This window comes from Erinaceus europaeus, unplaced genomic scaffold (assembly GCF_950295315.1).
Source record: "Erinaceus europaeus unplaced genomic scaffold, mEriEur2.1 scaffold_971, whole genome shotgun sequence".
In the NCBI taxonomy this organism is placed as follows: domain Eukaryota; kingdom Metazoa; phylum Chordata; class Mammalia; order Eulipotyphla; family Erinaceidae; genus Erinaceus; species Erinaceus europaeus.
The window spans coordinates 15723-39565 of NW_026647674.1; the positions used below are offsets into that span (position 1 = coordinate 15723).

A 23843-nucleotide genomic window follows, 5' to 3' on the forward strand; every position below is an offset into this window, starting at 1 on the left:
GGTCTTAAATCACATTTGGTAACACTAGAAGTGGCTCAGTACTTATAACAGAATCTTCAGCCTGAAATCCCGCCATCAGTCTCACCAATCAGATCAGATCTGACACCTCATGTACCAGAATGGATGTTCTGGTTCTCACTGCCTCTTCCTCCCTATCCTCACAAAATGCATAAAGTACACTTTACAGGAAAAAAATAGCTCATCTTAGTGGTGTGGGAGGTGGCAGAGTGGATAAGGCATTGGACTCTCAATCAGGAGGTTCTAAATTTGATCCTTGGTCTTGCAGAGCTAGAGTGATGCTCTGGTTCTCTCTCTCTCTCTCTCTCTCTCTCTCTCTCTCTCTCTCTCTCTCTCTTCATTTTAAAAGTGGCAAAGTGACACCTTATTTTTCTAAGCTATGTAATGCTGATTTACAAAATTATAAGATAATGGGTACGATCCCATACATTTACCACCACTAGAGTTCTGTGTCCCATCTCCTCCATTGGAAACAGCCTTAGTTCTCCAAGGGTCACTGATATGGGCTGATTCTATAACTCTCTCTCTCTCTCTCTCTCTCTCTCTCTCTCTCTGTGTGTGTGTGTGTGTGTGTGTGTGCGCGCGCGCACTCCTCTTTTTAAAATTTATTTGTTGGGGTATTAATGGTTTACAGTTGACAATAAAATACAATAGTTTGTACATGCATAACATTTCTCAGTTTTCCACATAACAATTCAACCCCCACTAGGTCCTCTTCTACAATCATATTCCAAGACCTGAACCACTACCACCCCAGAGTCTTTTACTTTGGTGCAGTACCTCCCTCTTTTTAAATTTATTATCTTTATTTATTGGATAGAGACAGTTAGAAGCTGAGAGAGAGGCAAAGACAGACAGGGAGAGAGAGAGACAGAGAAACACCTGCAGCCCTGCTTCACCACTCGTGAAGTTTCTCCCCTGCAGGTAGGGATGGGGATTGAACCTTTGTGCATTGTAACACGTGCATTCAGCCAGGTGAGCCACCAGCCATCCCCCAGTGAATGAAATCTTAAAAAATGAGAGTGGGGTGGGGAGTCGATAGCAGAATGGTTCTGCAAAAAGACTCATGTCTGAGGCTTGAAGTCCTAGGTTCAATACCCTGCACCACCATAAGCCAGAGCTGAACAGTGCTCTGGCAGAGAGAGAGAGAGAGAGAGAGAGAGAGGATGTCTAAAATGCTGGGGGGGGGGAGTGCCGGGGTCAAAGGAACCCTCCTGCACTGCTGGTGGGAATGTCAATGGGTCCAACCTCTGTGGAGAACAGTCTGGAGAACTCTCAGAAGGCTAGAAATGGACCTACCCTATGATCCTGGAATTGCTCTCCTGGGGATATATCCTAAGGAACCCAACACACGCATCCAAAAAGATCTGTGTACACATATGTTCTTGGCAGCACAATTTGTAATAGCCAAAACCTGGAAGCAACCCAGGTGTCCAACAACAGATGAGTGGCTGAGCAAGTTGTGGTCTAGATACACAATGGAATACTACTCAGCTGTTAAAAATGGCGACTTCACCGTTTTCAGCCGATCTTGGATGGACCTTGAAAAAATCATGTTGAGTAAAATAAGTCAGAAACAGAAGAATATGGGATTATCTCAGGCAGCAGTTGAAAAACAAGATCAGAAGATCAAACACAAGTAGAACCTGAACTGGAATTGGCGTATTGCACCAAATTAAAAGACTCTGGGGTGGGGGTGGGGGGGAAAGTACAGGTTCAAAAAGGATGACAGAGGACCTAGTGGGGGTTGTCTTGTTATGTGGAAAACGGAGAAAGGTTATGCATGTATAAACTATTGTATTTACTGTCAACTGTCAACATTAATCCCCCAATAAAGAATTTCTTTAATATTCATTTTTTTCCTTTAGTTGCCCTTGTTGTTTTATTGCTGTAGTTATTATTGATGTTGTCACTGTTGGATAAGACAGAGAGAAATGGAGAGAGGAGGAGAAGAAAGACAGACACCTGCAGACCTGCTTCACCGCCTGGGAAGCGACTCCCCTGCAGGTGGGGAGCCGGGGGCTCGAACCGGGATCCTTCGGCTGGTCCTTGTGCTTTGTGCCACCTTGCTTAACCCGCTGTGCTACCACCTGACTCCCTTAAAGAAATGTTTTTTAAAAGTGCCTTATGCATGTAAGTCATTGCCAGAATATCAGATGTATTATTATTATTATTATTATTATTATTATTATTATATCTTACACGTCAAATAAGAGGCTCCTCTCTCCTCATAGTGGGGCCCCCTAATCCTCAAAACAGGGGTCCCCTCCATTTTTAAACAGAGGTCACCTTCCAGGCCCCCAACCAGGCGCCCCTACTCTGTCTGACTGTCCTTCCTTCCTTCCTGCATCCCACCCTCCAGTGGCAGTCCCCTCCCTGACCCCCTGGACCCACCCACACCCCTCACCCCTCACTCCTCACCCCACTCACTATGGTCTTCTTGCTCCTTCTGAAGCTGGGCCAGGTAGCTGCAGAACTCAAGAAAGGCGGCCACAGGCCCAGAGCCCTGCGCCAGGAACTTGGCGAGCTGACTGCAGGCTGCCACCTTGGGGCTGTCTCTCATGCCCTGCTCGCAGCAGCGCTGAAGCTCCTCCTCTGAGTACTGCTCAGCTGCAGGGAGGTGGTGTGAGGTCGTGAGCATGGCCAGTTGCCTCCCAGGGCAACCCTCCCCCCCCACACACACCAATGCGCCACCCACTGGGCAAGCCTACCCCCCCCACCAAGGGTCACCCACCTTTGTCTGATCTTTTCTCCATGACCTTCACAGAGCGCTGGTGTCGAGAAGCAACTTTGGGGCATTGTGTGTCTGGGAGGTGGAGGAGAGGGAGACAGGGGAGGGAGGGAGGGAGAGAGAGAGAGAGAGAGAGAGAGAGAGAGAGAGAGAGAAGAGAGAAGAGGAGAGAGAGAAAGAAAGAGGAGAGAGAAAGAGGGAGAGAAAGAAAGAGAAAGGAGAGAGAAAGAGAGAGTGGAGAGAGGAGGGAGAAAGAGGAGAGAGAGAGAGAGAGATAGAAAGAGAGAGAGAAAGAAAGAGGAGAGAGAAAGAGGAGAGAGAAAGAGGGAGAGAAAGAAAGTGAAAGAGGAGAGAGAAAGAGAGAGTGGAGAGAGAGAGGAGAGAGAGAGAGAAAGAGGAAAGAGAGAAAGAGGAGACAGAGAAAGAGGAGAGAGAGAAATGAGAGAGAGAAAGAGAGAGAGGAGAGAGAAAGAGAGAGTGGAGAGAGAGAGGAGAGAGAAAGAGGAGAGAGAGAGAGAGAAAAAGGAGACAGAGAAAGAGGAGAAAGATAGAGAGAAAGAGAGAATGAGAGAGAAAGAGGAGAGAGAGAGAAAGAGGAGACAGAGAAAGAGGAGACAGAGAAAGAGGAGAGAGAAAGAGAGAGAAATGAGAGAGAGAAAGAGGAGAGAGAGAAAGAGAGAAAAAGAGAGAGGGGAAAGAGGAGAGAAAGAAAGACACAGAGAGAGAAAGAGGAGAGAGAGAAAGAGGAGAGAGAGAAAGAGAGGGAGAGAGAGGAGAGAGAGAGAGAACACATTGTGTGTGAGTCCTGGGTGTAGCCTCCTGACAGGGTTTAGGAAATGGGGCTGACTTGCTCTGGGGACAGTTGGAGAGACTGAGGTAGGGGAGCTTGATGGATGGCGCCCCGGACGCCGTGTCCTCACCTGCCCTCTGCTCGGTCTCCTGGCCCTTGCTGGTCCTGAAGGCCAGCCCTGCGTCCATGAAGACCCCTGCATAGTCCTTGCCACTGCCCGGGGTGCAGCCAGTGTCTGCTTCCTCCACGATGTCCCAGATCTGGCATGGAGGTGAGGGGTGATGGAAGGAGGCTGGGGCAGCAGCACCCCACAGAACTCTCCTTTTTTTAAAAAAAAATCTCAACCATCTCAGGTTTATGGTGGTGCAGGGGATTGAACCGAGGCCCTCAGAGCGTCCAGCATGAGAGAGCCTTTGCATGACCACTGTGCTGTCTCCTCCACCCCAGGCCTCTCCTTTCCGTTCTGTCACCTCTGCCCCTCTGGATGTCCCCATGAGCACACGGGGGGAGGAGGGATGGGGACGGACCTTCTTCTGAGTCATCCTGTTCTTATTCAGCACAGACACGGCTTTGTCCACAGCCACCAGCCCCACGCGGGCCCTGGGGTCGCCCTCGATCTTCAGGGTTATCATACCTCCTGGAAAATGCTGCTTGTCTTTATTGCTTTCTCTGCTGCTTTTCACCACCAGCTGGTGAGACAAAAGCAGGGGAGTTGGTCTCGGGGTCCCAATCATGGGGACAGAGGGGTGAGGAGGAGACGGAAGGAGAAGGAGGGGGAGAAGAAAGAAAGAAAGAAAGAAAGAAAGAAAGAAAGAAAGAAAGAAAGAAAGAAAGGGAGGAAGGAAGGAAGGAAGGAAGGAAGGAAGGAAGGAAGGAAGGAAGAAAGAGAGAAAGAGAGAAAGAAAGAAAGAAAGGAGAGAGAGGATGGGTAGGAGAGGGAAAGGAGATAGCGTATGGGACTTTCACGTTGGAGGTTCCAGATTCTATTCCTGAAGTCACCCTGAACTCAAGATGAGTATTCAGGAGAGAGAGACAGAGAAGGAGAGAGAGAGAGAGAGAGAGAGAGACAGTCTATGAGGAAGAGCAGTGGATATAGCATTGGATTCTCAGATACGAGGTCCTGAGTTTGACTCCTGGCATCACATGTGCGAGAATGACACTTGCATTCTCTCTCTCTCATAAACAAATAAATATATCAGATAATAAAAAAGATTAATTAATTAATTTTAAAATGCATGTAATTTAAAAAGAGAAAGGGGGCGCGTGGTGGTGCACCTGGTTCAGAGCACGTGTTACAATGCCCAAGGACCTGGGTTCGAGCTCCTGGCCCCCCATCCACAGGGGGAAAGCTTTGCGAGTGGTGAAGCAGGACTACAGGTGTCTCTCTGTCTCTCTCTCCCTCTTTATCACTCCCTTCCCTCTTGATTTCTGGCTGTCCCTATCCAATGAATAAATAGAGATCGTTTTAAAAAAGATTTAAACACAAATAGAACCTGAACTGGAGTTGGTGTATTGCACCGAAGTAAAAGACTCTGAAGTGAGTGGGGGTGGGGGGAGAATACAGGTCCAAAAAGGACGACAGAGGACCCAGTGGGGGTTGTATTGTTATGTGGAAAACTGAGAAAGGTTACGTACAAACTATTATATTTACTGCCGAATGTACAACATTAATCACCCAAGAAAGAAATTTTAAAAATATATTTAAAAAGGAGATGGAGACAGAAATGCATTGCTGGAGAGAGAGAGAGAGAGAGAGAGAGAGAGAGACTGGACCCAGCAGGCAGAGCAATGGATAAAGCATTGGATTTTCAGATACGAGGCCCTGAGTGTAACTCCTGGCATCACAAGTGCCAAAAAAAAAAAAAAAAAAAACAACTTGGCTCCTCTCCCTCCTCTCCTTTCCCCTCTCTCAAATAAATAAATATATACATCAAATAACACAAAAAGGTGAATCAATTAATTTAAAAATGCATGTCATAAGGAAATAAGGTGCTGGAGAGAGAGAGAGACAGAGACAGAGAGAGACTGACCCTGTCAGCACAGGAATCCTTGACGTCCACCCAGACGGAGTCGGCCACCACCTCCCTCTGCCCCCTGGCATTGATGAGGGTGTAATAAGCCACGAGGCGGAAGGAAGGGATGAAGTCCTCGGTGACGGTCAGGGGGAGCACCACCAGGTCCTGCCCGGCCTCGCGCACCTGCCGGCCCACCTTCAGCAGCTTCCCTTTGCTCAGGACCTGGGAGGACGGGGCACAGCTGGGCGGCAGGGTCTGGAAGTGGGGTGGCATGGAAGGGGGCTGGGAGGAGGGCCAGGAGGGCTCTCGGGGGGCATCACTGACCATGTAGGTGTAATAGTGGATCCTGGCCTCCAGCCCGGCGTCCGTGCGCAGGTGGAAATAGACATTCGCCGTCTCCCCGGGCTGCAGCCCCATGCGGGGCACCGAGAGGTGTAGGTAGTTGTTGGAGTTGCCCTGGGTGCTGTAGGGCCGGGCCTGCATGGTTTCTGTGGCCTGCCGGGCCTCAGGGATGCCGGGTTTGTTGGTTTTCACCTGGGCAGGGAGAGAGACACCGTGCGCTGAGCCTCCCCGCCACTCCCTGCCACGCCCCAGAGATGTCTCAATTCTTGATCTGTGGTGCCTGGGAATGTGGGGTTTTGAGTGACTCTGCAAATGCGGGAAAGGCTCTGGGTCACCCAGGTTTATTTTATCACCAAGATTTATTCTTCTTTTTCCTTTTTTTCTATCTGTCTGTCTGTCTGACTGTCTATTTATCTTTCTTTTTAAAAAAGATTTTATTAATTAAAGAGGAAGATAGGAGAGAGAGAGAGAGAGAGAGAACCAGACATCACTCTGGTCCATGTGCTGCTGGGGATTGAACTCTGGACCTCATGCTTGAGAGTCCAGTGCTTTATCCACTGTGTCACCTCCCGGACCACTCTTTCTTTTTCTTTCTCTCTCTTTCTTTCCTTCTTTCTTTCTCTCTTTCTTTTGCTTCAGGGTTATTGCTGGCCTTCATTGCCAGCACTATGAATCCACTGGTCCTCTGTGGCCATTTCCCACCACCCCATTTTACTGGATAGAACAGAGAGAAATTGAGAGAGGAAGGGGACATAGAGAGGGAGAGAGACAGAGAGACACCTGCAGCCCTGCTTCACCGCTTGTGAAGCTTTCCCCCTGCAGGTGGGGACCAGGGGCTCAAACCCGGGTTCTTGTGCCCTGTAACATGCACTGAACCAGGTGCGCCACCATCCAGCCCCTCAATTAAAACTATATTTAACACAGAGAGAGAGAGAGAGAGAGAGAAAGAGAGATTTGTCGATAGATCACCCAGTTGAGTGCACATGCTACAGTGGATAAAGCCCCCGGTCCCCACCTGCAGAGGGAAAGCTTCTTGAGTGGTGAAGCAGGGCTGCAGGTGTCTCTCTGTCTCTCTCTCCCTCTCTGTCTCCCCCTTCCCTCTCAATTTCTGGCTGTCTCTATCCAATAAATGAAGATAATAAAAAACAATTAAAGAAAGAGAGAAAGTCAGGATGGAAAAAGAAAGAAAAGTGCAAACCATGTACTCATGTAGACCCAGAGAGAGAGGGAGATGTGAGGGATTAAATTCAGGACCTCAAAGCTGAGAGTTCAATGCCTTTTCCACTGCACCACATCCCAGGACAGCCGGAGCAATATCTCCGTGGGACCAGTAAGATGCAAGACCCTGGGCGCAAACCTTCAGGAAGCAAAGTGTTTCCCAGGCCCCAGGGCCCCGGGGTGCTCACGGTGATGCTGAGGGGGGCCTTGCTATTGGGGGTGTTGATGCTGAGCTTGGCCGCTCCGTCCGGCTGGGTCAGGGCCTGCACGCTGGAGCCCTGAATGGTCACAGGGACACGGCTGGCCGGGGAGCCATCGGGGTGGGTCACCAACACCTGTCGGGAGCACGGAGAGCAACGGGCTCAGGTTGCCTTGAGATGGGGGGCGCAGGGACGGGGGTGGGGGGCCCTGGGTCTCACCATGAGGTCAAAGGGCATGGCCGGCTTGAAGAACGTGGGCGTCTTGGTAAAGTGGATCTGGTAGGGGGAGGTGACGATGGGGATCCCTGAGCGTTCTGCCTCCACCATGTCGCTGCCTGGGGAGGGGGTGCGAAGTGGGGTGTGAGGGGGTCGGGATCTCTTCAGGGACCCAGCAACACTCACACTCACAAATGGACCCCATCTTCACAGTGGGATGTCCTCTGCATTCAAATCTTCCCCAGGTAGTGTGGTCCTCCCTCCCTCCTCAGCCCGGTCCTCCCTCCCTCCTCAGCCTGGTCCTCCCCTGCCCACCTCCTCACCTGAGTGCAGGATGACAGTGACTGACACATACAGAGACTTGCCCACCAGGGCCTCAGCGGTGGAGGGGCGCACCCCACCCAGCAGCACCTCCCGCTTCAGCACGGCCTGCCCGGAGCCATCCTCAATCTAGGGGACAGAGACCCAGGTGAGGGGGGCGCAGGTGGGGGCAGGGATGGGGAGGGGAGCAGGTGGGGGCCTCGGGCAGGTACCTGCACTCGGGTGAGGGACTGAGACAGTGAGATCCTCTGCTCCCCGTCCTGGACCCCAAAGAGGACAAAGGCGGTGCCTTCCACGTTCTTGCCATAAAGGAACCTGTGGGTAGAGGCTCAGCCTCCCTCCAGCCACAGGGCCGGGGCCCCGCCCCCGCCCGTATGACTCTCACCTGACCCTCACCTGGTGCCCACCTGCTCTATCACGTGTTCCCCCACCGAGTCCCTCACCTGTTTCCCCAACTGATTTCCCTGGCCTCTCCTGTTCCCGTTCCTGTTTTTCCACCTGACTCACACCTGGTTCCCACCTGTGCTCCTCACGTGATCCTTCACCTGTTCTCACCTGGCCTTGCATTCTGTCCTTACCTGGTTCTCTCTTCTGCTTCACACCTGGTGCCTCCCATACTGAGTCACCTGTCCTCCCAACTGGTTCTCATAAGGTCCCTAATCCCCTCTCCTGTCCTCTCCTCTGACCTTGGATCACCTGGATCTCACATCATCCCCCACCTGGTCCTCAGCTGAATCTGCCTCACACCTGGTCCCTCACCTGGCCATCACCTGGTCCCTCAGCTGGCCATCACCTGGTCCCTTACCTGGCCATCACCTCTTCCCTCAGCTGGTTTCTCCCCTGGCCCTCAACTGTCTTTCATCTGGCCCTTCACTTGACCTTCACCAGGTCCTCACTTGGTCCCTCCCCTAGATCTCACCTGGTCCCTCACCTGACCCTCACCTGGTCCCTCACCTGGCCCTCACCTGGCTCTCTCCTGACCCTCACCTGGTCCCTCACCTGGTCCCTCACCTGGTCCCTTACCTGGCCATCACCTGTTCCCTCAGATGGCTTCTCCCCTGGCCCTCAACTGTCTCTCACCTGGCCCTTCACCAGGTCCTCACCTGGCCCTCACCTGGTCCCTCACCTGACCCTCACCTGGTCCCTCACCTGACCCTCACCTGACCCTCACCTGACCCTCACCTGGCCCTCACCTGACCCTCACCTGGCCCTCACCTGGTCCCTCACCTGACCCTCACCTAGTCCCTCACCTGACCCTCACCTGGTCCCTCACCTGACCCTCACCTGGTCCCTCACCTGATCCTCACCTGACCCTCACCTGGTCCCTCACCTGACCCTCACCTGGTCCCTCACCTGACCCTCATCTGGTCCCTCACCTGACACTCACCAGGTCCCTCACCTGGCCCTCACCTGGCTCTCACCAGGTCCCTCACTTGGCTCTCACCTGGCCCTCACCTGGTCCCTCACCTGGCTCTCACCTGGCTTTCCCCTGACCCTCCCCTGGTCCCTCACCTGACTCTCACCTGGTCTCTCACCTGGCCCTCACCTGACCCTCCCCTGGCCCTCCCCTGGCCCTCACCTGGCCATAATGGTGACCTCCAAGTCCTTTGGATTGTCCATAGAGTAGAATTTCTCCTTAGGCTCCACCTGGACCTCAAAACTGGGCAGCACTGGGGACAGACAGAGAAGGTCCTGGTGGGAGGGAGGGCGAGAGGCCAGGCCAGCCTCCCCGTGTCCCCTCACCCCAGCCCTGCTCTTGGGGCGCCCCCTCTTACCATATTCCTTCACCTCAAACTCAGCGGAGAAGACGTGTAGGGGGGCGTCCTCATAGTGGGCGCATACCTTCCACTGCCCCGTTCTGGGGGGATGGGAGGCAAGTCGGGGTCCCAGTGGGATGGCTCAGCACCCTCCTCCCACTCCCTCTCCTGGTTCTGGGGAGTCCGGGACCCCAGTCTGATGAGTCTGACATACTTGGCGTGCTCTGGGATGCTAAACGACGTGAATAAGATGTCTCTGTCAGGGCTGGAATAGCGGTGCCTCTTGACTAAGACACCATCAGAGCTCTGTAGGGATAAGGGTTGGGAATCAGAGATCAGGAAGACACCCCTCCCTGTCTGCCTCATTGGTGGGGACCAGGAAGAAGAAGGAGGAGGAGGAGGAGGAGGAGGAGGAGGAGGGGGAGGAGGAGAGGAAGAGGAAGGAGAGGGAGAGGGAGAGGAAGAAGGAGGAGGAGGAGGAGGAAGAGGAGGAGGAGGAAGAGGAGGAGGAGAAGGAGAGGGAGAGGGAGAGGAAGAGGAAGAAGGAGGAGGAGGAGGAGAAGGAGAGGAAGAGGAAGAGGAAGGAGAGGGAGAGGGAGAGGGAGAGGGAGAGGGAGAGGGAGAGGAAGGAGAAGGAGAAGGAGAAGGAGAAGGAGAAGGAGAAGAAGAAGAAGAAGAAGATGATGATGATGAAGAAGAAGAAGAAGAAGGAGGAGGAGGAGGAGGAGGAGGAGAAATCAACCACTGGGGAGATAATATAGTGATTTTGCAAAAAGACTTTCCAGCCTGAGGCTGTGAGGTCCCAGGTTCAATCCCCAGCACTACCATCAGCCAGAGCTGAGCAGGGCTCTGGGTAAAATCATTAATAGTTGTTACTGGTATTATTAATATGATAAATATTATTATTCAATTATTATCAACAACATTTATTTTTAATGGGGCTCAGAAGACAGCAGGATGATTCTGCAAACACTCTCCTGCTTGAGGCTCTGAGGTCCCAGGTTCAATCCCCAGCACCACCACCAGCCAGAATTCATCAGGGCTTTGGTTAAGAAATAGAAATATATAGAAATAAATAGAAGTAGAAATATGGAAACGGAAGCTGAGATGGATCCAGGAACTTATCTGGGACCTTACTGTCCCCCAACCTGTCTGTGTTTGGGACTCTGTCTCTTTGGGATCTCTGTCTCTGGCTATCTCTTTGTCTCTTGACACTTCCCCAACCCCCATGTGGCTAATACCTCCATGGTGAGGATGACGGTCCGGCCCAAGGGGAGCAGTTTGTGGTCCACACTGAAGACCCGGCAGACGACTGTGGGTGGCGGACAGACAGGGAGCCCCAGTGAGAGCCGGTCCTGCACCGCCCAGCCTCTCCCCTGCAACTCCCCACCCCAGGGTCTCACCCTTGGAGCCCGGGGTGTAGATGGTCTTGTCGGTCTGGATGAAGAGGTAGCCACTCTGCAGGCTGACCAGAACCACCTTCTCCACCAGCGTGCCGCCAAAGGTGGCCTGGACGATGACGAACTTGTGCCCCTTCTCGGTCTTGAACTCCTTGCTGGCTGGGATCTGGCGGGTGCAGGCAGGGGACACGGGTGAGGCCTCTGGGCTGGAGAGAAATCTCCCCATCATCCCTCATCCCCTTCTGGGCACTTTTGCGGGGGTATCCTGGGACAGGGGATGGAGGCAGTGAGCAGAGTTGGGGATGGAAAGAGGTAGGTGCAGCCTGTGCAAAGGTCCTGAGGCAGGAGGGGCGGGGCTAATAAGGGTGTGGCTACCTAGGGGCGGGGCCAGGATGAGCCAGACTCTAGATTGGCTGAGAGTCTCCGGGGGCGTGGATAATAAGGGGTGTGGCTACCTGGGGTGAGGCCAGGAGGACCCAGACTCTAGGTAGGCTGAGTGCTCTGGGGCGTGGCTAACAAGGGGTGTGGCTACCTGGGGGCGGGGCCAGGAGGACCCAGACTCTAGATTGGCTGAGAGTGCTCTGGGGCGTGGCTAATAAGGGGTGTGGCTTACTATGGGTGGGGCCAGAAGGAGCCAGACTCTAGATTGGCAGAGAGAGAGAGAAAGAGAGAGAGACTGACCAGAGCATTCTTCAGTTCTGGCTGATGGTGGTGCTGGGGATTGAACCTGGGACCTCAGAGCCTCAAGCAGGAGGAGAGACTTTTGCAGGACCACCCTGCTCTCTCCTCTGCCCTTCCTCCTTTGCTCTCCTTCACTGATACATTTAAAAAAACGTTTTTAGAAAATAGATAAATAAAAGAAATTTCTTCTAAAGTGTAAAGGTCCATGGGGTGGGGCTCTGTGGGGGTGGGGCAAATTGTGGGAGGAGCTTTGTGGGGGAGGGGATACAGGTGGATGGGTCCAGGAGACCCCTCTCCCACCTTGATGTTGACCGTGCTCAAGTGGCCATTGGCGTTGCTCAACACCGTCTTCTCACTGTCCAGCTCCTTCTCTGTGTCCTGGAAGTCAGAGACTTTCACGGTGACAGCGATGTCCCCTTGGAAGTCATGGGCCTCTAGCACCACCATCTCTTCGTTCTCCAGCCGCAGAACATTGGGGGTGATCATGGAGAACCTTCCAAAGGGGTTGAGATTCAACTACCCAGATCCCCCCACATCCCTGACCCCAGAAGGGATCCAAGACCCCCAACTCCTGAACCCCCAAACCAGCACCAGTTGTCACACCCCCTAAACCTCAAAACTTCTCAAACACAGCCACCAGAATCCACAGACCCCAAAGACCTAGCCTGCCCACACCAAGCCCACCCCCTGCCTAGCCAAGCACACCCCCACACTCATGCACCCCATCTTTGCACACACACTGGCACCCCAAAATCCAGAGACAGTAAACTCCCAGATTCTGGCAAGCCTCCAAACTCAGACTCCAAATTATTCCAGGCACACAGAATCCCTGACACACTTCTGTGACTGTCTAAGCTCTTCCCCCACCCCTGAATTCCAACCCAGATCCAGCAACGCCCCCAGACCCCTCCCCTCCTTTGAGATTCACTGAGTCCCCCAATGCACAAGTGTTATTTCCCATCTCCTTTGAGACCCGGGGTCGGTTACTCACATGGTGTCCCCCAGAACCAGGGGGAGACAGCCCAGGAGAAGCAGCAGTCGGAGACCACAGATAGCCCCCATAGTGCAATGGGAAGACGGAAGGACAGAGGGACAGAGAAGGGGAGGCTAGGGAGGAATGAGGGCCGCCAGCTGGAGGCTGCCTTTATCTGGCCCCCTTCAGTCCAACCTTCTGCACCCATTGACCTCTGTCTGTCAACACCACCCTCTTTTCTGGGACTACCCCAAATTTCTCAATACCATTTCCTAGATTTTCCAGCCCCTGAGGCTGGCACAGCTAGTGAGCGTGTTATCAGAGGGTTTGCCTTCCTGGCCCTGCAACACGATTGTCCTCATGTCCTGCTCCCTCCCCACCTCCTGCCACCCTTCCCCCTCAGGGTCAGAGCCACCAGCTGCATGGGGACTGTTCTCGTTTGCACCCAGAGACAGAGAGAATCTGTCCCCACAAACCCCAGATATCAGAGTTATATGCTTCCCCCTAGCCTCAAGAATTATAGTGCCTTCCTCGATGTATTAAGTACTCTCTTTCTTGAAGGATCCAGTGTCGTATGCTTTACATTGGTTTGTTCTCGCTCTCTCCCGCCAAGAGAATTGGATCAGTCCAGTTAATTTCGTGGCCCGCTTGACCCCGCCCCAAGGAACCCCGAGAGAGGGTTCCTGAGTTCCAGAGTGCCAGAGTTTCAGAGGGCTCCCAAGTACGAGTTCTAGAGTTCCAGAGTTACAGAGGAAGAGAGAGTTCCACAGTGGAAGAGTTTCAGAGTTCAAGAGTTGCTGAGTTCCAGAGTAAGAGAGAGTTCCTGAGTTCCTGAGTTCGAGAGTTGGAGAGAGAGTTAGAGAGTCCCAGAGATGGAGAGTTCCTGAGTTCCTGAGTTCCAGAGAGAGAGTGGCAGAGTTAGAGAGTGCTGGGTGCTGCTGCAGGGGCAAAGAGGCAGCAGAGAGTTCCGGAGTTCCTGAGTTCCAGAGTAAGAGAGAGTGCTTGTGCCGCCGCAAAGAGACAGCAGAGTTCTGTTTGGTGATTAGTTTGGTTTAGTTAATGAATCGTTGTTCCTGAATAAAGAAATACAGCTTCCCTGCCCAGCCGTTGTCTCTGCCTCTCTGTTACCCGCCCCGTGAAGCTAGCCCAGCCGGCAAGAGCTTAGGAATTTTAACAACAATCCAGGAAGACTTCTGGGAGGTGGAGGCAATTCAGGTAGGGCTTTGAGGTATGCAGAGAGGAGTTTACTATCCAAGCAAGTGCATTTGCTAGGGCAAGGAGAAACTGCTACTTGAGTCACTCTGGTGGTTCATTTATTTAATATTTATTTACTTTTTTATTTTGGGTAGTGGTAGACAGAAATTGAGAGGAGAGAGAGAGAAGAGAGAAAGGAAGGGAGGAGGAGGAGGAGGAGAAGGAGGAGGAAAAGGAGAAGGAGAAGGAGATTACACAGGTTGTGAAGCTCCCCCTCCCCCCCCCCCCCCGCAGGTGAGGACCAGGGACTTGAACCCAGGTCATTGCACCTGGTAAAGGTGCATTCAACCAGCTGCACTACTACCTGGCCCACAATGGTGCTTCACTTCAAAGCCTCCACTGCTGGCTTGTTTGTTTGTTTATACTTTCCAGATAGAAAGGACAAGCTAGCTAGCAGGCATATTTTAGTTCTATTGCAAAGGGCCTGTGGCTACACTAGTGTTTGTTGTTGCTGTTCTCCCTCCTTTTTTTTTTCTCCCCCTGAGCCTGACATCTCATATGCAGGTGGATCCAAGTTATTGTCTGGGGAGGTGATGTCATGGCTGGAAAAAGGACCAGAAAGCTGCATCAGGGAAGAGAGTAGCTCCCTAATATGGGAAAGGGGTATAAATATTGTTGACTGTAAACCCCATCGATTTGATGTGATCCGGGGCCCATATTCAGTTTAGGAGCCTATGTGACCTCTGCATCCCTGTAGATCTGAGCTCACAGTCTGTGGTCATGAGCAGGAACGTTCCAAGCTGCCCCAATATCAGGACCCATCTTCCTCAGGTGGAGCATAGAGTATGTTGTCCAGCCTCCCTTCAGAGGATGGAACATTGTCTACCGTTGTTGATGCACGTTAAGGGTAAGGTCCTATGGGGGCTCACAGAGGGGTCTATTGTGTTGTTCCTAATAGAGATGACCTGTAACAATGGAAAGCGGGATTTATTCGAGGTCTAGGCCCATCATGTCTGTTTGGGAATCTCAGGACTCTTTGAATGCGGAAGTGGACTAGATTTATTGTTTGGGGAGATGATGTCAGCATTGGGAAGAGGACTAGAAAGCTGGATCAGGGCAGAGAGTAGCCCCCAAATATTTGGAAAGGGGTATAAATACCACTAACTGTAAACGCCAGTGATATATTTATATATATTTGTCCTTTTTTTCCTAGGGTCCTGCCTTCTCTTCCTTTCTTTTTTTAAATTTTTTATTTATAAAGAGGAAATGTTGACAAAACCATAGGATAAGAGGCTTACAACTCCACACAATTTCCACCACCAGATCTCCGTGTCCCCTCTCCTGATAGCTCTTCTCCTACCTTCTAAGTCACACCTACACCTGCAACTGTTTCTGAGTGTCCTTCCTTTTTTTCTTCTTATCTCTCTGGGTCCTGGTGGAGTTGTGGTTCAGAGCCTTCCAGTACCTTTTCTGTTACATGATGTTAGAGATGGTTTTGGTCTGCTGCCTGGACTTTTTCACTCCTCAGGGTGATAGCGCCTCTCTCTCTCTCTCTCTCCATGTCTCTCTCTCTCTCTCCCTCTACGTCTCCCTCTCTCTCTCTCTCTCCCTCTCCATCTCTCTCTCTCTCTATCTCCCCTGCAGCTGTTATTCATTAACTTACCTGTCGCCTTGACCTGGCTTTTCCCCCTCTGTCCCCTGTGTACACTGCACAGAGACTTGGACACTGGGGACCCTCCCCACCCGACAAACAAACACACCCGGGATGGGAGGAGGGGACACAGGACACAAGATGGGGGTGGGGAGGACGACCAGAAATGAGACGTCCAGCTCTGCTTTCTCTCAGCTTCTGCTGCCCCTTCCTCTGTTCGAACCTGGATCCTCTTGCACTGCAACGTGCGCTCCTCCAAGAGCATCACCACCCAGTCCCAAAGCTACAAAATTTTATCCGGAACCAGAAGATACCAAAGTCACCAAAACAATCTCGAGGGAAAAAGAAAAAAGAAAAAAAAAGAACAGAACTTCATTCATCCATCACACTCCCAGGTCTCAAATTGCATTCTAAGGCCACTGTAATCAAAACTGGATCAAGGACTTGGATGTTAGACCTGAAACTATCAAATACAGGGCCGGGTGGTGGTGCACATGTTACAATATGCAAGGACATGGGTTCGAGTCCTTGATCCCCACCTGCGGGGGGGGGGGGAAGCTTTGCAAGTGGTGAAGCAGGGCTGCAGGTGTCTCTCTACCTTTCTCCCTCTTCATCTCTCCTTCCTCTCTTGATTTCTGGCTGTCTCTATCCAAGAAATAAATAGAGGTGACATACTTTTTCTTTTTCCTCTCTCATCAGTAAACAAATCTTTTTGTTTTAAACTGAGAACAATGTAGAGAATGTTTGAAAAGGTGATTTGAACAGTGGAGAAGATACAGGTAAAAGTGAGGGCTGGCAGGAAAGCCCACTTGGATTGTCAGCTGATGTGCTACGGGTGATCCAGGTTCAAGTCTGGTCCCCGCAGCAGCGAAGGGAGATTTGGGGCTGTAGCCTCTCTCTCTCTCTCTCTCTCTCTCTCTCTCTCTCTCTCTTCCTCCTAAAATATATTTACCATACAAACCCATGGACCACAAAAAAAAAGGGCAGGAACATCTATTCTCAATCTGACACAATAGACCTTCAAATAAATACAATTTAATCACCTGCATGGGAGTCACTTCACAGGTGGTGAAGTAAGTCTGCTGGTGTCTCTCTGTCTCTCTTCATCTATATCTCCCCATCCTCTCTCAACTTCTCTCTGCCTCTATCCAATAACAAAAAAGGATAAAAATAAATACAATTTAAAAAGATAGGGATGGACATTACTTAATGCTCAGACATTACTTACTTACTTACTTACTTAATTACTTGAGTAATCAATTAATTGATGGTCAGTCAAGAGGTCTTAATGATTATTAACATCTATGCACCCAATGAGACACCATCTAAATACATCAAACATCTACTGAAAGGGTTACAGTAATATATTAACAGCGACACAGTCATAGTAGGGGATTTCAACACCCCTTGGATGTTAGACCAAAAATTACTAAATACTTAGAGGAAAATATTGGCACAACTCTTTTCTATCTAAATTGTAAAAGCATCTTCAAGGAAATGAATCCAATTACAAAAAAAAAAAGTTGAACAATAAACACAAAGTAGAACTTGGACTGGATCTGGTGTATTCATTGCATCAAAGTCAAAGACTCTGGGGTTGCAGGGAGGATTGGCAAAGAAGGACCTAGTGGGGATTGAATCGTTATGTGGAAAACTGAAAACAAAATGTGAACAGGAGTAGATGGCATAATGGTTATGCAAAGGGACTCGTATTCCCGAGGCTCCAAAGTCTCAGGTTCATGGTGACTTCACTTTCTTCACTCATCTTGGATGGAGCTGGAAGATCTCGTGTGAGATGAGATAAGTCACAAACAGGATGAAGATGAAATGATCTCACTCATAGACCGAAGTTGAAAAACAAGATCACAAGGGGAAAAAAAAAACACACACACACAAAGCAGAACCTGGACTGGAGATGGTGTCTTGCACCAAAGTCAAAGACTCTGGGGGTGGTGCAGGGAGGAGGGTTCAGGTCCTGGGACACGATGGCAGAGGAGGACCTAGTTGGGGGGGGGGTTGTATTGTTATGTGGAAAACTGAGAAATGCTCTGCATGTACAAACTATTGTATTTACTGTTGACTGCAAACCATTAATCCCCCAATAAAGAAATTTAAAGCATTTATTTATTGATGGAATAGAGACAGAGAGAAATTGAGTGGAGAGAGGGAGAGAGACAGACAGATACCTGCAGCCCCGCTTCACCACTCGTGAAGCTTTCCCCCTGCAGGTGGGAACGGGGGGGGGGCTTGAACCCGGGTCCTTGAGCACTGTAAGGTGTGCGCTCAACCCGGTGCGCCACCGCCTGGCCCCTCGTTCTCTCGTTGTCTCTGGGGAAGGGGTGGATGCAATGGTGCCCGCTCGGGGCTGGAAATGGACCACGGAGCACTGGAGCCAGAGCTGGGACTCCCCTGTGGTCCCCAAGACCAGCCACCTGGGGAAGCTGTGACCCCCCCCCCAGCAGCCCTCCCTCCATTTGCCAGAGCGATGAGGGGGTGGAGCCCAACGTGTGTAGGTGAGGGGCAGATGGAGATGAAGGTGGTGCAGTGGTTAGAGCACCGGACTCTCAAGCAGGAGGTCCTGAGTTCGATCCCTGACATCAGCTGTACCAGAAGGATGGAGGCAGGGGTGAGTCCAGTGAAGGGTGGTGTGGGTGACATGGGGGGGGGGGAGGGTGACTCAGGCTTCCTCAAACCCGAGGTAAGGGAGCCGGTTGTCGCTCTCTTTGATGGCAGGCACAGGTGCACTTTGCCCCCCAGGTGAGGCGACAGAAGGCCCAGGTGGGTCTCAGTGAGGTTGAGACCTCCCCCCACCAGACTTTGAGAAGGGCGTGAAAAACAACCAAAGCTTTATTGGGGCAGGGGCAGGTGGAGCGTAAGTAGGTGGGTGTGTTGGGGGGGGGTCAGTTGGGGCAGCCGAAGACCACCATGTCATCCGCGAACCTGGCCAGGTCCTGACACACCTTCTCGTTCTCCTCGTCCTGACAATCGTCCGCCTCGGGCCACAACTCCACCCACGTGTCCTTCCCGATCACGTAGCTGAGGCTGGGGGCGGGGCAATAGGCAGTCAGGGGCGGGACCAGGTAGGGGCGGGGGGGGGGCGGCACTGAGTGGGCCAATCCCAGGTGCCTCTCTGTGCCACATGACTGATGTAGGCAGGGCCAGGGGCGGGGCCGGAATGTGAGATGCAATCGGGGGGCGTGGTCTGTCGGGGGCGTGGCCATAAAAGGGCAGAGCAGCACTGGGGAGGGCCGTGGCCAGAGAGAGGCGGGGCACTGGGAGGCCAATCCGAGACACCAGATGTCTGACGTGTGATGGGGCGGGACCAGGGGCGGAGCCAGAACCAGAGCCCAGAGCGGGGCTGGTGGGTCGACCAGGAGCCTGGCCAAGCCATCGTTTACTTGGGTCAAGGCCAAAGCTGAGAGTGGGCTCAGGCCCAGCGTAAGAGCGAGCCTAGCTCTAGGGAGAGATGTCAGGGTGCAAGAAAAGGAAGCAGAGTGGGGTCCAGAGGGAGGGACTGGGGGGAGGGACACCTCCCAGAGGGACAGACCAGGGGAGGCGCAGGGTATAAGGTGAAGAAGGGGTCAGGGCTGGGGGCGGGGCCAGGGGAAGGGCTAGACCCAAGGGGCGTGGCTATGGGCGGGGTCACAGCTGCAGAGAGAGTGTCCAGGGCCCCATGCCCAGCCCGCCCCCAGCCCCCACTCACTTGGGCTTCTCCCCCCACAGGTCGGAGGACAACCCCCACACGAGGTACTGCTTCCCCTTCTGCAGCCTCAGGGCGTCCCTGCACTTGACGTGGCTGATGAACCGTCTCCGATTCCCGACCTGCACCTCGTCAGAGCCTGGGGGGTGGAGGGGGAGGAGAAAATGAGTGGGAACCCCAGGGAGGGCGCCCCCTCGCCCCCAGACCTGCATCCCCATCCCCCAGGGAAACAGGGAGAGGCCTCACCAGACTTGATAATCTGCTCCACCACCAGGATGTAGTCATCAAAGTCCTCCGACAGCTCCATGTCCACCAGCCTGGCCTTGTACACTGCGGGGTGGGGTGGGGAGGAGGGCATTGGGGGTCAGGCCCGGGCAGAATGGGGGTCACTGGGCTCCCCGCTCCTAGCAGCTCCATCCCAGCACCTTGACCCCCCCCCCGCCCACTGGCACCGCCCCCAGAGGCTCACAACCCCCTCCCCCAGCCCCCGCCCACCATAGTCCACTCCGGGCTCGCAGGCCTTGTCCAGCCGGTACTCCAGCGTGATGTCATTGTCATCCTGATGCATGAAGCAGTTCTCTGCAGGGCGGAGGGGACGGGCTCAGTCTCCCTCTTCCACCCGGAGCCCATCCCGCTGCCCCTCTGGGGTAGGGCCCGATGTCCCTTCCCTGCCCCTCCCTTCTGGAGCCCTTGGAGGGGCCTGGGGGGGTCCCCAGGGTGCCCACCCTCAGCACAGCGACACAGATCCTGGTGGCAAAGCTTGCTCAGCTGCCCGTCCTCCTTCTCCGGATGGTAGAAGCGGGTGCAGGACTCGTCTGTGTGGATGTGGGGGTGTGAGCGGAGGGCCCAGCCCCCAACCCCAGTCTCCTGGGCTATAGGTGCCAGGCCCCCGGTTTATGATTCCAGACAATCAGTCAGGTGCCTGGAGACAGTCCCCAGACGTGCCAAACAGTTCCCTGGGACATCCCAGAGACCTCACTTCTAGACCCGTGGGATTCCACCCACCCCCATGCCGTACTCCGAGATTCTAAGTCCCTGGAACCCAAAACACCCCACTCACCGGTCCCTGAGCCCCCAGACACCCCACTCACAGATCCTTGAACCCCCTAGATACCCCACTCACAGGTCTCAAGGGCCCCCCACAGATACCCCACTCACAGGTCTCTGAGACCCCCCAGATACCCCACTCACAGATCTCTGAGACCCCCAGATACCCCACTCACAGGTCTCTGAGACCCCCAGATACCCCACTCACAGGTCTCTGAGACCCCCAGTTACCCCACTCACAGGTGCCTGAACCTCCCAGACACCCCACTCACAGGCCCATGAAATCCCCAGATACCCCACTTATATAGGTCCCTGGGATCACCCAGACACCCCACTTACAGGTCCCTGGGATCCCCTCCAGATACCCCACTCACAGGTCCATAAAATTCCCAGACACCCCACTCACAGGTCCCTGGAGCCCCCAGATACCCCACTCACAGGTCCCTGGAGCCCCCAGATACCCCACTCACAGTCCATAAAACCCCCAGATACCCCACTCACAGATCCCTGAACCCCCCAGTCACCCCACTTAAAGGTCTCTGGGGCCCCCAGACACCCCACTCACAGGTCCATAAAACCCCCAGACACCCCACTTACAGGTCCCTGGGATCCCCTCCAGATACCCCACTCACAGGTCCCTGAACCCCCCCAGATGCCCCACTCACAGGTCCCTGGGACCCCCCCCCAGACACCCCACTCACAGGTCCCTGAACCCAGACGCCCCACTCACAGGTCCCCAGACAACCTAGACACCCTATTCATGGCTCCCTGGTCCCTCGAACCCCAGCCCCCAGCTCATGAGCTCACCCAGGTTGTAATAGGAGTAGACTTTGACTGATCCAGGCTGGATGAGCCCCACTTCAAAGTACTGGTGGATCCGGAAGGAGAGACAGTCCTCCTCTGTGTGGGAGACCTGGGAAGGGGTTGGGGGGAGAGCGGTTCACTGGTCAGTGAGGTGATGTGGCCTTAAGCATGGGGCTAGGTGCATTAGCGAGGTGGGACGGGAGAGATAGCAGAGTTGTTCTGCAAAAAGGCTTTTCATGAAAGACACTCTGAGGTCCCAGGTTCAATCTCCTGCACCACCATCAGCCAGAACTGAGTGGGTTTCTGGTATATTAAAAAAAAAAAAAAACCTCATCCTGTAGGGAAAGACAGAAACAGGCTGGAATCCACCTGCCAACACCCATGGCCAGTGGAGAAGCAGTTACAGAAGCCAGGAACTCCCATTTTCCACACCCCATAAAGAACTTTGGTTCATATTCCCAGAGGGGGGAGAACTGTTAGGGGAAAATGACCAAAGGGCTCTGAACCCCAATTCCATCATCAGGACCCAGAGAGAGGAGGGTTAAAAAAAAAAGGGGGAGGGAGTCAGGCAGTAGCGCAGCGGGTTAGGCACACGTGGTGCAAAGCACAAGGACCGGCGTCAGGATCCCAGTTCGAGCCCCCGCTCCCCACCTGCAGGGGTGTCGCTTCACAGGCAGTGAAGCAGGTCTGCAGGTGTCTGTCTTTCTCTCTCCCTCTGTGTCTTCCCCTCCTCTCTCCATTTCTCTCTGTCCTACCCAACAATGACGACATCAATAACAACAACAACAATAATAACTACAACAACAATAAAAAAGAGCAAGAGCAACAAAAGGGAAAATAAATAAATTTTAAAAAATTAAGAAAAAAGAACACTCAAAATAGTAGGTGTGACTTAGAAAGGAAGAGAAGGCAGGACCCTAGGAAAAAATGGGCAAACAGATATCAATATAGATAATTACAGAAATAATAGTCAACCCATATCTGTGAGCTTGTGAGAACCACTGCAGTTTCCAATGGAGGGAATGGGGACACTCTGGTGGTGGGAAAGGTGTAAAGTTATACCCCTGTTGTCTTATAATTTTGAAAATCACTATTAAATCACTAGTAAAAAATATCTTGTATATGTAAAGAGTGCTTACAAATCAAAAAGAAAAAGGCAGAGCCAGGGAGATAGTATAATGGTTCTGCAGAAAGACTCTCTTGTTTGAGGCCCTGAGGTCCCAGGTTCAATCCCCAGCACCACCATCAGCCAGAGTGGAGCAGGGCTCTGGGGAAAAAAAAAAAAACTAAGGGAAGGGAAGGCTGGTAGGATTTTGACACAGGCTTTACCTTATCCAGGTAGATGATGAGGGTGCTTTTGCTGTGAGACCGAATCTTGTTCAACTCGTACTTGGAGATGTATCTGTCCACACCGTTGCTTAGCTGAGGAAGTTCAGGGTTGGTGAGAATCTCCCCAGGGCGCCCCTCTCTCTTCTTCCCTGCTCCTTTCTTCCCAGGACTCCTGCCTCCTTGAACTCAAGACCCTCCTACCAGATTGAGATCGTCAAAGTCAGGAGAGAAGCCGGTCATCATAGAAATATCCAGGATGGACATGGTGGCATCTTGGTCTCCCCGGTACCTGCATGGGGCAAGGAGTGAGGGTTCAGGTCTCATGGTGAGGATGTTCCCAGTGGGTGAGTAGGGGTATCCATACCAGGGGGTCTGAGGGTGGGTCTGGGGGGTTCTGTTCTCACACAGCAGCCTGGACGTGTGTTAGATTTTTAGGAACTAGCCTGCAACCCCAAGACACAAAAGGAAGAGGAAAGAAAAGAAAAGAAAAGAGAAGAAAAAAAGTGGACCAGCCAAGGTGATTGTTGGTTGTGGGTCTGAAGCCCACCATAGGTTCAAATCCCAGCTTGGTGATCAGAAGCTAACAAAGAAAGAGAGCTAGGAGGGGCGGAGCAGTGGTGCACCAGGTTAAGTGCACATGTAACAATGCACAAGGACCCAGGTTCAAGCCCCCAGTTCCCCACCTGCAGGGGAGAAGCTTCATGAGCGGTGAAGCAGGGCTGCAGGTGTCTCTCTGTCTCTCTACCTCTCTATCTCCCCCTCTCCTCTCAGCTTCTCTGTCCTATCAAATAAAAAAAGAAAGAAAAAAGGCTGATGGGAGTGGTGAATTCACTGTGCAGGCACTGAGCTTAAATTGTGTGAAGTTGCACCTCTCTTATCCTATGGTTTCTGTCATTGTTTTCTTTTTATAAATAAATGTTTTAAAAAGGCTGGGCAGAGAGACAGTCTAGCGGTTATATAAAATGTCTTTCATGCCTGAGGCACCAAAGGTCCAAGTTTCAATCTTCAGTATCACCATAAGCCAGAGATAAGCATTACAATGGCCAAGAAAGTTATGGTCTATACACACAGTGGAATACTACTCAGCTGTGAAGAATGATGAAGTCACCTTCTTCACCTCCTCTTGGATGGAGCTTGAAGGAATCATGTGACGTGAGATCATCCAGAAAGAGAAGGATGAATGAGATGATCTTACCCATGGACAAAAGTTGAGAAATCAGAACAGAAGGACAAATACAAAGTAGAGCTCGGACTGGGTTTGGTGTGTTGCATCAGAGTAAAGGGCCATGGGGGGAGCTTTCATGTCCTGGAGCATGGTGGTGGAGGAGGACCTAGGCTGGGGGTAAGAGCGTTTTGCAGAAAACTGAGAAATGTTACTCATGGATCAGCAATTGTATTTACTGTAAACCATTAATCCCTCCCAATAAAAATTAAAATTAATTATGCAGCTATCAAG

General features: G+C 52.3%; 2 protein-coding genes across 2 annotated transcripts in view; both read right to left on the reverse strand.

The window, feature by feature from the left end:
- The window catches only part of LOC132536413 (complement C3-like), a 28004-nt gene extending 15213 nt beyond the window's left edge, over positions 1-12791 (reverse strand). Inside the window, exons 1-17 of the mRNA XM_060184231.1 lie at positions 12681-12791; positions 11990-12182; positions 11012-11174; positions 10850-10920; positions 9823-9914; positions 9627-9709; positions 9431-9521; positions 8064-8166; positions 7854-7980; positions 7534-7649; positions 7303-7449; positions 5879-6088; positions 5570-5776; positions 4067-4228; positions 3670-3799; positions 2753-2824; positions 2440-2628 (exon numbers count right to left, since the gene is read on the reverse strand). Of these exons, the coding sequence (XP_060040214.1) occupies positions 2440-2628; positions 2753-2824; positions 3670-3799; positions 4067-4228; positions 5570-5776; positions 5879-6088; positions 7303-7449; positions 7534-7649; positions 7854-7980; positions 8064-8166; positions 9431-9521; positions 9627-9709; positions 9823-9914; positions 10850-10920; positions 11012-11174; positions 11990-12182; positions 12681-12751 (2227 nt within the window). The 5' untranslated portion in view covers positions 12752-12791. The remainder of the gene's footprint in view (positions 1-2439; positions 2629-2752; positions 2825-3669; positions 3800-4066; positions 4229-5569; positions 5777-5878; positions 6089-7302; positions 7450-7533; positions 7650-7853; positions 7981-8063; positions 8167-9430; positions 9522-9626; positions 9710-9822; positions 9915-10849; positions 10921-11011; positions 11175-11989; positions 12183-12680) is intronic.
- A 5545-nt stretch (positions 12792-18336) lies between these two features.
- LOC107522621 (complement C3 alpha chain-like) lies at positions 18337-22698 on the reverse strand. The gene is made up of 8 exons (XM_060184232.1): positions 22589-22698; positions 22388-22480; positions 21062-21167; positions 19933-20022; positions 19703-19786; positions 19454-19537; positions 19211-19346; positions 18337-18549 (listed from the first exon to the last, which is right to left on the reverse strand). Exons 1-8 carry the CDS (start codon positions 22649-22651, stop codon positions 18408-18410), a joined length of 798 nt encoding a protein of 265 aa, XP_060040215.1. The 5' UTR covers positions 22652-22698; the 3' UTR covers positions 18337-18407.
- Positions 22699-23843: the final 1145 nt, after the last annotated feature.